This window comes from Pyxicephalus adspersus, chromosome 6, assembly GCF_032062135.1.
Source record: "Pyxicephalus adspersus chromosome 6, UCB_Pads_2.0, whole genome shotgun sequence".
NCBI classification, from domain to species: Eukaryota; Metazoa; Chordata; class Amphibia; order Anura; family Pyxicephalidae; genus Pyxicephalus; species Pyxicephalus adspersus.
The window spans coordinates 107,183,363-107,196,804 of NC_092863.1; the positions used below are offsets into that span (position 1 = coordinate 107,183,363).

General features: G+C 43.7%; 1 protein-coding gene across 1 annotated transcript in view; it reads right to left on the bottom strand.

Moving 5' to 3' along the window:
• Positions 1 to 5,689: 5,689 nt before the first annotated feature.
• The window catches only part of LOC140332803 (uncharacterized), a gene marked incomplete in the record, with an annotated part of 11,528 nt that continues 3,775 nt past the window's right edge, over positions 5,690 to 13,442 (bottom strand). The window contains 1 exon segment of the mRNA XM_072413996.1: positions 5,690 to 5,936. Coding sequence (XP_072270097.1) covers positions 5,690 to 5,936 — 247 coding nt within the window.

Here is a 13,442-nt window from a genome sequence, read left to right on the forward strand (position 1 = left end):
TGCCATCGAAACACAAAGACCTGGAAGATTCTCCACCAAGGAATATTTCAGTCAGCGTCATATTCACTGCTTTATGAATAGACCCACTCGCCTCACACTTTGATGGAACCACTACAGAAATCCTCATCTGACTTATTGCTGCCTTGCCAGCTGGGCCTAACGTCTTAACCTCTGACCGACCTCGGACCTCCTGGTGTCACCCCCGCCCCGTACCTGTGTCTTGTTGGATCTGCCTGTTCTCCATTGTTAGCTTGCCTTCTCTTTACAATATCGCCTCATTGTTTGGGCTTGTACAGAGGGTTTATGGCCCGGCATTACCCACAGTCTGGTCTATGGTGCTGTTTTCAGGACATTTCTGTAGATTCAAACTATGAAAAAACTAGATTAGCATCCTAATGTCAGACACATAACATATATAAAAGGCAAGCCCTTTTTGATCAATGACTTCTTCAGTTTACACTTTGAATCTTCTCCTCAGTATGTGTGACCTATATACTGACCTACCTGAGTTTTTCATGAATACCTGGGACTTACCTATTTACCTGTCACTTACCTGGGTACCTGTGAGTAAGGTGACCTAGCTGAGCTCACCACTGATAGGTATTGGTTAGATTATATAATGCATGTTGTCTGAGATGATGCATTGAGGATGTGAACCTCACCCATAAATTGTATTTGTTACCCCATTTCAGCCTGGACCTCGGCCTGCTACCATATTACAGCTAAAATAGTATCCAAAGTATGTTGTGCAGCAAAACATGGAGATAATACCAGCAAAGTTATCATAGTGATTATCAGTGGTGCGCCATGGTATAGGATGGAGACAGGCCTTGTGGTTAGACATTATTGTACCAGCAATGCATTTTAATAGTGATTCTGCTTGAACCAAAGGTGTTGTACAGAAGGGCATGGATTATGATTTGGGTGTTCTATACAACAAATCGGACGAGGGAATAATATTATTATAAATACTTACTGGGAGATCTGTGTATGGGACGGCTTCCAAGCTTTGTCCAAGACTAGAACAACTGCTAGACGATCCAGAACCTGTAATTTAACTATGTGAGTTCCATGCAGCATAATATAATAAAGCTATGAGCTATTTTATTGTTACACATTGTTATTTAGGTGTGTTGGAGCTTTGAGGGGTACAGGTGTGGTCACAAAAGTTCTTTAAATAGGAACACAACTGAAATGTCAATCACATAAAAGTTACATGATAAAAATAGATCCACATAACTTATCCTAAATCGGTCTAATCCCCAAAATGTTTAATTTATATAAAAGCACAGATATCCCCTCCATATAATTATGTTAAATCACATTTGAAAAAAAGTCACGCAGAGGCGTGCAGAGCCACCTGGGATACATACATACATTGCGTATCCCAGGAGTGCATGCTCGGACATTGGGTGTGCCGGATTGGGTGATGTAGCCAGAAGAGAGAAGATGGAAGAAGATGGCACGCCGGAACGAAGGAGGAATACAGGATGGTGCAGGACCGAATCCAGGACAGCTCTGGAAGGGTCAAGGGCTCTGCAGAAGTAAATTGTTGCTGCAAACTCTCATTCTGGCACTTAATAAGTGAAACCTGTGGTACAGAGACATGTCTGTCATTTGCAATCCCTATTTAATGTACAGCGCTGCGTAATATGATGGCGCTATATAAATCCTGTTTAATAATAATAATAATAATGTTCCCTCAGTAACGTTTCTTCCTCTCACCCACAGTCCTCAGTGGGATTTTTTTTTAATGAATGAAAAAAGGAGCGCAACAAAAAAAGTGACCTGGGGCTTGGACCTCACTTCCCTGACCCCCCACCCCTTGGGCTTAATGCTCCAGTTAGGGGGACTAGGTTAACTTGACCTACCTAACCTAAACCAGGTGGGACATATTTCTCTTGGGCTAGCTGGAACCAGCCCGCAGAGTGCTAGGATGGGACTTCCCCAAATGGGAGACTCAACTAATGGGGACCATAAGGCCAGGACGCTCTCCGGAATGTCAGGGCTGGACGTTAAAGCACTGGCACCCTCCAATCAAACCTCATGGTATATGGACACAAAGCTTATGCTGGGAGTAATCCCCATAGTCTAGGGGTGCAAGGGACACTGGTTCCTTTATGGGGGCTGATGACAGGGGAGAACCCGGGGGATCAATGAAAGAATGCTGGGAATTATCACCATGTAGATATAACACACATATAAATGATTTGGATCCCCCACATTCACAGCCACTACTCATAATATCAGTTTGCCACAGTGCAGAAATAGTGCTAGGCTTTCTTCATTAGATAGCCCAGCATTTCACAAAATAATCATTTCATAAAAAGTGTCTCAGGTTATACATTTCTAATCTTTAATTAATTAAAATTCACAAAAATCACAATGGAACTTTACAGAGATTCATTGGATGAGATGGTGAAGCATTAGAATCAGCACAGGCTTTATATATATTATTATATATGTATATAATATTACTTGTCCCAGATGATCATAGAACCAGTCCAGTCATTGGAGCGTTGTCTGGATAATATTACAGCTGACATCAGATCTTCTCCACCTCTAATTACTATCCCTCCCATTCTTCTTCCAGGCTTCCACATGAGATCTCAGATCAGCAGATCCCTTCCATATGCCATCAGGATCCATTCTGTATAGCTGATCAATATTTGTCTATTGTGCCTTCTGATATTAAAGGACTTGCTTGGTCCGGCTCTGCTTAGTGATGGATATATATCATTTATTTTATTATTGGAACTCTCGGGGCAGTAATATCATGGCTGGATATCCTATTAGGCCTCCTAGGCCATGGCCTAGGGTAGGATGGTACCCAGGGGTGGCATTTGTTCAGCTAACCCCGCGACCTCCCTCGCTGCTTATTATAAAGACCAACTAAACTCAAAGAGGAAAATTCTTGAAGCTATTATATTGTTTAGTATAAATTATATGTTTGACCTGGAAATGGCCTGTACAAATGCAGAAGCCCCCATTGTGTGTTGTGATTGGCTATAAATGTGTACCCTCCACACAGCCAGGGCACCTCCTGCCTTTTAGTTTCCCTCTAACAGATTGGGGTCCTAAAATTGCTCACCACCTACTTCCTGTGACTACAAATCCCCCTCATAACACCCATGATTCCCACTCTAATACAGGGACATGTAGTCTACAATCTATTATTCTTCCTATGGCTGGCACACGTTCACATCCGATTGACCCTCCCCCCTTCACCTGAATTCAGAGGTGAGAGGAAATGAGTTGTAGTGCAGTGTACAAGCACAACTCTCCCATATAACAGATCATCTTGATAGATACACTGTCTGTATTCACTCAGCAACTCATTTACTATTGGAATTTGTCCTGATCAGTGCTGGTTTGTAACTCTGTGATTTGAAAGACTGGAAAAGAATCATTTCTTCCGTGAGATTTGTGATTCTGGATTTCAGTTGTGTCTGATCTGCAGAGAATAATACCATTGTATTTATGATTCTCTGCACACCAGACAGGTTTATACACGTGTACTGCTTAGTGAATGCTTGGTGAATCCCAGATTCTATCATAATCTGTGCAGTAATTCATGGCCACCAATCAGAATCCATCTTGTTAACTCTGTCTGATTGGCTGCTACAAGTTCCTGCACTTTAGGTTACCATATTCAATAAGTTCAATATTTTATCTGCATGCGACCGATGTCTCTGAGGACTCCGACATTCTCTGATCTCGTCTTTTCACTTTTGGCCTCCTTTTGACAGATCCAAGGCAGAAGATTAGCGCAGGGTTGGCTCTCCAACTTCGGTGAGGCCTTTACACAGAAATCACGTGTTGATGGAAAATCCGATCTGTGAGAAGAGAAAAGATCATAAACTCTCTAAAGACGGACTGAGGCAGTGATAAAGAGGTAGAGATTGGTAGATCTCCTTTAATGGATCCAAATCCAACCAGATCTGCCAAGGCTGCCCGTGCCATCGGAGCCTCAAAACCCTAAAAGATGAAAATGATGCCCCAACCATGCAGAGGAACCTGGAAACACAACATGAGGACAGCCACGTGTTACACAACTCATCACACCAAGTAAAACATAGAGAGGTGCGGAATATAAAAACGTTGTATCTGTGGGATCGGAGCTCATAGGGGAGGAATGGTGGGGGGTGGAGTTTGGCCCAGAACTTTACGTTTTTATATTATTATAATGTTTGAGATGTCCAATAAAATAACTTTTCATCACATTTTCATTTTACAAAATTGTCAATAAAGGTCTAACTAAAAGACTTTGCCATAGGGTGGGGATAATAGCAACCAATCAGAAGTACAATTCAGGCAGAGGGTTATTGGATGGAGCACCTCTGAGGAGCTGGCCAGTTTTGTTGGCCTCCTATTTAGGATTCTCCGGGGGTACGACAAGTGACGTGAGGAGGTCTCCATTCTGGAATTCCAAGCTGGACGGTGTGACGCAATGGGATTGTCACTGGTGAACTGTGGGCTCTGTGGGATCTCACCAGCCTACAATGTGCAGTTATAATGGTTGGTGATCAACTATAAAGAACAATGTGCAAAGTGCAGGAACAGACATCAACCAATCAGAAATAAACTTTTAACTTATCTCACTAAATCTAATTATCTGATACACATTAATCCAGATTCCCTCTCCATTACTGTGATGGGTAAACAGGAAGGTGTATATGGGGTGATATATGTTCATCAAAAATGAATCAAAAATGAATTTGGTTACATTTATACATGTATGAGACTTTGTAATAACAGTTAATTTAGGGTTCTGCTTAATGTTGTACATGCATTGGGTGTTTATCCTGATAAGGCAGTTATGTGAAACGCATCGAGGAATGCACGTTAAATCTATGCAACAATTATACAAAACATGATCATGTATGTTTTCATTGTATTTTTATAATATGTTGCAAAAAAGTTCTGAGTGAGATTTTATGTACGGTAATGCAGTCCCCTAAATGCAATTGGTGGTTAAACAGGAAGAAGTCAGACTTCAAAGAAAATGGAATCTGCACTCAAGCCAAGAACATGGCTGAAAAAAGTGCATAGCAATTGATACAAAAAATGCATTAAAAAAAACAAAAAGCTCAAAAAAATGGTAAAATAGTTGTAATTCATATTTCTGATCTCATACTTGGGTTAGAATTTACTAATATTCATCTGCCCTTCCCCATCTCTGACATACAGGGCTCCAGGGGATTGCATTGTAAGTGTGACGGGGATATTTAGGAGAAGTTGTCACTTTGCCTATTCCAATATATTGGCCCTAATGTATTAAAGTTCTCCAAGGCAGGAGATCAAGGCTGGGAGATCCAGCAAATCTGAACGGATCTGGTCCAGGATTGAAAAGATTTGCTAACAAAAGCTTGAATTTTAGGAAATTCATTCCAGGTTTGCTGGATCACTCAGCTTCATTGATGAAAGCGTATTCTCTCCAGCCTTGGAGAATTTTAATAAATCAGGGCCAATGTATACAACTTTTCAAAAAGTTTTTGGGTTGGAGTTCTTCATTTCTTTTTTCAGTTTTTTATTCCCACATCGTCCGACTGTCTTTGGGTTATTAGTTTGTTATTTTTCATTTTCCTTTATGGGTAAGTTTTGTACCTTCAGGGTGGAGTCACTTTCCTGTATTTTGGCCAGTGTGGCGTTCTTCCTTTTGCAGTCTTCATATGCTTTGTATCGCACATCACTGTGACTGGAGAAATAATAACATCTTCAGGTGCTCTTGTGAGTTTTTCTGGCTCTCCTTCAGATGGCACTGAACTTGCTGAAGCTTTCTTTTTGTATCAGAGAGCTCTGTCTCCTTTTTGATCAGACTGTCTCTCTTCTGCTTTAGTTTTTCTTTGGCCTCCGAGAGAGAAGTCTCCATACGAGAGAGGGCTGATTCTGAATTCCTTTTCTGCGAGTTGACGGATACCAGGTTGGCTTTACACCTATGATATAATACAAAAGTAAACAATAAAAGGAATCTGATAAATGATACAGGAAGCCAAAAAGGAAGCAAAGTACAGAGACTTCAAGACTATAATTCAATCTTTATTACATTATGTTATAGTGTATTAGATAAAGGACATACCTACAGCATGTTTCTTATTTACTATTATATACTATTTCTTATGTACTGGAAATAAGTGATTATATATTATATATGTTATTACTTTATTGCCCATCTATCTAATTACAGAATGTAGCCTTCTATGTATAACTCTTTGTGCACATAATTAATAAGGAACACACTAAATCACCTAAGGTATAGCAATATTTATTATTGTTATCATATTTCCTTTCTGTCATTAGATCAATGGGATATGAAATAATAATATATATAATCACTTATTTCTAGTATATAGGAAATAGTGTATAATATTATATAAGGAACATGCTGTAGGTATGACCTATAGAGCTCACAAATGTTTGGTAAAACACATTGAACATGTAACCAATACACCGTAATGTGTTACAGATTAAACTATAGTCTCATAACTCTCTATTGGGAAGCCTTAAATAACACTAATTGAACGCTTACAGTAAATACAATTGTCTAATAATTCAACGTTTATCTTTACTATCAGGTCATTCTAATTTTATTTATTACAATTGGTATATGTCAGAGCTATATAAATGTATAATAATAGTGTGTGACTGTGAGGGGACATTAGAGTGTCAGCTCCTCTGTACAGAGACTGATGGGATTGGCTCAATGATCTCTGTACAGCACTATGGTATATGTCAGAGCTATATAAATGTATAATAGTGTCTGACTGGGGGGAGGGACATTAGAGTGTCAGCTCCTCTGTACAGAGACTGAAGGGACTGGCTGAGTGTCCTCTGTACAGCACTGCGGTATATGTCAGAGCTATATATGTATAATAATCATGTGTGACTCTGTCCTTTGTATTGGGGGTTATAATGCTCTGCTGGTAGGTGACTTTGTATAACACAATGCAGATAATTGTGCCAATGGCTGTAATCACAGGCTAGTGGCCAAACGTATTCTCTGGTGATAAATACTCACATTGTGCAGACAGAATGATGATGATGGTGATGGAAATGGCGCAGAGTGCAATAAGGACATACCAGGAGTGACTGGCCCAGAATCCTGAATGTAGAAGAGAATGTGGAGAAACATTAAAATTCTACTAATTAAAGACAATTGTGGTAATGTAAGAACCTGTACTGCAGGATATGGAGGCTGCTATCAGTGACATCACTTTCTCAGAATACCGGTTACATGGCATTCCTGATGATCCAATGCCTTCTCTTTTATTACACAATTTATAAAACACATACATCAAAATCTACACCTAGACCCAAAGCTACTGAGAGAAAATATGGGCCCTGGTACAAAGGTGTGTGGGCCCTTATACAAACTTCTACTCACATGTATGAGTGTACATTATTATTAATTTCTAACAATCGTAGATTACATTGATACATTTATATAAGTATTTATAGGTGTAAATGTAATAATAAAGTAATATATTTATAATAGTAAAAGACATTTATAATAGCATTCATTGTCTGCCAAGAAAAGGTGCTTTCCTGGCCTTTTACCTGAAGAAACTCTGAATTACAGATTCAAAATGAATTTGCTTGATCAATACTGAATACTTAGTCTGCTTTCCTGAATTAACAGTGTCTCAGAACGTGGCGGCTACGTGACGTATTTGTATGCCGGCTGTTCCTCTAACCCCCTCTTCCTTTTCACTTTCCACCGAGCGGGGAATACCCTTGTAGATCACATGTACCGGTTGCACCCTCCTCTCCTTGGACCTGTCTATACCTATACTTATCGCTACACCTACAGAACCTGTACACATCTATATCAATATTTACACCTACATCTACCCTCTACGTCTACATCCACCAATACACCAACATCTATACTTACATCTACCCTCTACACCAGCATCTACTATCATTCTGATCCTACTTACTATCTATCAAAAAAGCCAGAAAAATGTCTGTATTTCTCTTCAAAAAATACAGATATTTAATTCTGATACCACTTGCTCTTTACCAAGGTAACCGCTTGGTACAGGTGCATTTTTGCCCGAATAAGTAAAAGATGAGGGGTAGATGCAGGGCAATGTGTGGCGCTGGGCGACATGCTGCATCTGGCAGGGGGCATATTCCCCGGGAGTCTGCCACTGTAGGACAGCAGCAGCACAAGTTGTCAAACAGGTCTGAGATGTGTGGAGGACCAGTATGCTGGTCGATGTATTGGGAGGGTGGAATACAATCATATAGCCACGTCATGTGGAGTAGATTGTGGACTTGGTCTCAGGGGCCTCAAGCAGCAGCAGAAACCAGCACAGCTGTGACAGGGGCAATGATAGGAGTTAGCGTGGCTAATGTGCCAGGGCATGACTCTCCCTTGTTGTTTGACAAACAGCCTGAGGATCTGTCATTGAGAATTTCACAGCAGGCGGCAGACTTTCAGACCCTTGGAGAGTGTGGTCAGCACTTGCTGGGCGAGGGTTCTGGATCAGTGGCTGAATTTGCAGAGGTTGGCTTAGATGAAAATGAAGATGATGATGACCGTGATGTCACCTGGGACCCACCGGCGCGTGGACCTAGCAGCAATTCCAAAGGAGACGTAGAGGATTGGCAGCAGCAGCAACAGACTGGGATGGAAGGGCTCGCAAATCTGCCTCATGTGAGTCCCAATGAACACACAGACGAGTGGGCACAAGCAGGGGAACAGTCAGAGACAATGTGACCATGGGGGAGATGGAGCAGATGCAGGGCACCCAGCAGATGCAGAGGCAGGTAAAGAAAAAGAGCAGCAGAGTGGTTGCACGCACCTCTCCAGTGTGGTCCTTGTTCACGCAGAATAACGATAATGGGTGCGTAGCAATCTGCATCCTGTGCCACAAGCAGATCTGCAGAGGACAGGGCGGGTCACTTTTGGGTACAACATCCCTGCTTTCTCACATGCACGAGAACCACAAACCAAAGTGGGAGCAGTACTTACGTTCTCTTGAAGGAGGTGTAACCACGTCATCATCTTTTCTTCCACCTCCATTGACTCCTTCTACACCTCCAACTGTTATTGCTGCTATGTCTCAGGAGGCTGGTGACAGCCAGACTTCAAGCTGTGAGGAAGTATCAGCTTCTGACCACAGGTTTCGTGGGGTTAAACGAAGTTTGTTGCAGAAAGATGGGTACTCCAGTGTCCCCTTCAGCTCCCCTAGCTTCCTGTCCCTTAAGCTGACTCTACCAGAGTTCTGCAAAAGGCATCAGGCTATGGGCCCAACCAATAAAAGAGTAATTGAACTCAATTCACGTCTAGCCAAACTATTGACCTTGCAGCTACTGCCGTACAGCATTGTGGACTCTGCTCTCTTTTGTGACCTGATGGCCTGTGTTGAGCTTTGGTGTAATATACCAAGCAGCCATTACTTCTCCCGCATGGAGTGGGACGCTACCTGTCCTTCACCGCTCACTGGGTGGCCTGGCATAGCGTGTGGTGTGGAGTGTGGTGGGAAAGCATGGGCCACCCCAGTCCTCTCTCTCCTTCACCTCTTCCTTCATTCCTTCTACTGGCAAACCCTCTCTTTTCAACACTCCTCCTAAAGGCTAGCAGGGAGAACACTGTGGTTAAGCAGGCACACCTCTACGGCTCCCTCAACCACACGCGTTGCCAGGCAGTGCTGAAACTGGTGTCCTTGGGGGGAGAAAATTCACACAACCAGAGAACTCTTGTTCGCTTTGAACAGAGAGGTTGAGGCTTGGCTGACGCCCTACCGGCTCACAACAGGCAACGTAGTGTGCAGCAACGGGGCCAACTTTGCAGCCGCGCTGCGCATGGGCCACATAACACATGTGCACTGCTTTGCACACGTACCGAACCCGTTGGTGCAGAAGTTCCTCCACGCTTACCCAGGACTGTAGGACTTACTGAGACAGTCTCGCTCCATCTGCAGCCATGTACGCTGATCCCCTACTGCCACCACGACGCTTAGCAAGATCCAGCGCCAACAGAAGCTGCCACCACATAGATTGATTTGTGACACTGTGACTAGATGGAACGCCACCCTGCACATTCTCCAGCTTCTGTGTGAGCAAAAGCTAGCCATCTGCCATTACTTGATCAGAGTGGGGCATGGAGGCAGCGGGGCCCATGGTACAGCCACACAACTGGGTTATTTTACCAGTGAACAGTGGCTGCAGATGGGGACTCTGTGCAAGGTACTGGCCCCGCTTTGAGCAGGCCACACATGTTGTGAGTTGGGAGAGGTCAGGTTGGAACGACGTCATACCCACCATCTTTCCGCTTTAAAATACCCTGTGTGGTCTGATGGAAAGTGGCGATGGGAGAGGAGGGGAAGAAATGGGGAAGGGGAATGAGGGTGACATTACACTCCATAACGCACAGCCAGCATCAGGAAGAGCAAGAAGGGACACTGGCCAGCATCAGGAGGTTCAAGAGGAGGAGGAGGAGGAAGATAATTATGGTGATGATGAGGGAGACCATGTTTGGGCTGCTGGACAGGACCCGTCCAATCTGCATTTGTGCTGTCACCGCCCAGGCATTGTGTGCAACAACAGGAACTGCTGCAGCTTGAAGAGGAGGAGGTGGGTAATGAGGTGGAAGATGTTTTGGCGTCTACTGAGGGACAGGAGGAGGATGAGCACCGGGAACCCCTCTTTCATATGTGTGTCCACATGCGATGCCTACAGAGGGACCCCTGCATTTGGAGCATCAAAAACCGGGATGATTACTAGCGAGCCCCCCTTCTGTATCACTGCTACAAAGATAAAATGTCACAGTTTCTACCCAACCCGGCGCAAGAGAAAGAAAACGTGACCCGCACCACATTCCACACAGACAGCTCAGGCAAACACAGCCTCCACCGTATCCTCCTGTAGTGGCGGCAGCAGTAGTGGCAGCAGGCCGCACACATCTAAAAGTGCAGGCCAAGGCAGGGGGGATTTTCTGGATGCCTGGCGAAACCTGATGCGGCCACCTCAAACAAGTGAAGTGCAGGTGCATAACCATCGAGAACAGATGAAGCACATGGTGCACGATTACGTTGGCTCTTTTCTGGCTGGTGGTGGTGGTGTTGACGCCAGCAGTTATGAGGAGGATACCTGTCCTGACAGTAGTGATGCCATTAATTTTTTGGTCAACAGACTTGAAATCTGTCTGCAGTTGGCACAGTATGCCATCAAGCTTCTTTTGTGCCCGTCATCCAGTGTTCTGTCCGAAAGAACCTTCAGAGTGGTAACGAACAACAAATCATGACTGTCACCAGAAATTGTCAATCGCCTCACCTTTTTGAAAATGAGCGCAAGGTGGGTTACTAACAACTATCATATCCCCACTGCAGATGTCACTGATTGACTGACACAAGGACTCACTGGCCAACCAAGATGCCCCTGTGAACCAACACTGCTCCTGTGCTGAGTCTTTGGCTGCCTATCACCAAACGGCTAAGCCTGCCTCGGTTGAACTTTTCCGCTAGTTATTGCAACGTCCAGGGGTGGCATTTTTCACCTGTGTCATGCCTGCCATTGTGCCTGCTAGCAAGTTACTTTACATTTCTGCTGCTTCCGGGAGGCCAACAAACTGCAGATGAAACCCCCATTACACACTTTGGGTTGGCATTGACAATGCACTACATCCAGCTATAGATGTTAGTTAACAATGCTATCCACGCTCCGTCTCAGGGTACACCGCCTCCTCCTCCTGCTGTTGCTGCTGCCGCCTGCCCAGTACTCCATTCACAAAAATCCTATTACACACTTCTGGGTGTCATTGACAATGCACTGCACCCCAATCTAGATGCCAACTACAAATGCCGCCCACGCTCCGTCTCAGGGCCCTCCGGCTCCTCCTGATGCTGTTGCTGGTGCCGCCTATCAGTACTCCATTCACTAAAATTGTACACTTCTGGGTGGCAATGATACACTACACCCAGCTCTCCATGACTCAATGCGGTCTCCCTGTTGATAGCTGAGCAGGGGCCACACACTGCTACTGCTCTCACTGACCCACGCTCCGTCTCTGGTCCTCCATCCTCTTGCCTCATGTCACCGCACTACCTGTCCACAAATTTATGGGTACAATTCCTAACACATGTCATCCAGGTCATGATGCCAGCTAGCAATTATTATCATTATATTAATAATAAACAAGATTTATACAGCGTTAGGATATTATGCAGCTATGTAAATTCTATAGGGGTGTGTACATTAAATAGCAACACATTTTCCCACTGTTTTGACTGCAGAGACTGTTGCTAGTGGGTGGAGTTCCCCCTTTCTCAATGTCCTAATGTTTATGCCGCCTTCTGTACGCTGTCCATCACGCAAAAATCCTATTTGCCTGTTGTCACTTTCCCTGCCATTTTCTGGAAAACCACAAAGTCTTTTTTAACTTTTGTATTTTGTATTCTTGTTGCCACTGTTCTCCTACACTTACCTAGCAAATTTGGTGGTTCTAACATGGGCTTTGCTATTCATGTTTAAAGTTAGCCCATTGACATTAGTATAGTTCGCAAAATTGATTCGCCACCTACATTTACCTTCTACACCAACATTTACCCATACACCTACATCTACCCTAACACCTACATATACCCTCTACAACAATGTCTACCTATACACCATCATCTACCCATACACCTGCATTGACCCTCTATGCCAATATCTATCCATACACCTACATCTATAGCTATATCTACTCCCAAATCTGCATCCACACCTACAGCTACACCCATAGCTACACGCCTAGTTATACTGAGCTAGTTTCTGTTCACCTGGTGCTTAATTCAGTATTTTCTCTTTGTTTAGCTCCTACATTAACCCCTCAATGTCCAGCCAACTTCCCTGTGCTGTTTCAGTGTTCCTGTCTGTGGATATACCTGTGCCTTCTGTTGCTTTACATCTGTATGCTGATGACACTCAGATCTATCTGTCCCCCCCTGACCTGTCTCCCTCAGTCCTGGATAAGGTCTCATGCTGCCTGTCAGCCATATCAAAATTAGGGATGAGCGAGAATGCCTCTCGCATTCTTGCGAAAATTTCCCAACATTAATTTCCCAACATTTCAGCAAACTGATTTTGCGAAACCATTGGAAGATTGAGGAAATCATTACGATCCCCGGCACTAGAGGTTAATTAACCTCTAGTGCCCCGGGATTGTAGTGGATTCTCTGGGCTGCATTTATTTAGGCCTGAAAGTTCTACAGTTCAGTTCTACAGGTCAGTGGGAACTGAACTGTAGATGAATTCTTCCATTGATAGTTCATCTGCATTTCCACTGTGATCCCTGGGCACTAGAGGATATTTAACCTCTAGTACCCCGGGATTGAAGTGGATGCTCATGGCTGCATTCATTCATGCAGCCCTAGGAATCCTGTGTGCAATCCCTAGCACTAGAAGTTAAATGAAGAAAGCTTTCCTCAACCAATCAGAGAACACTAGAGGTT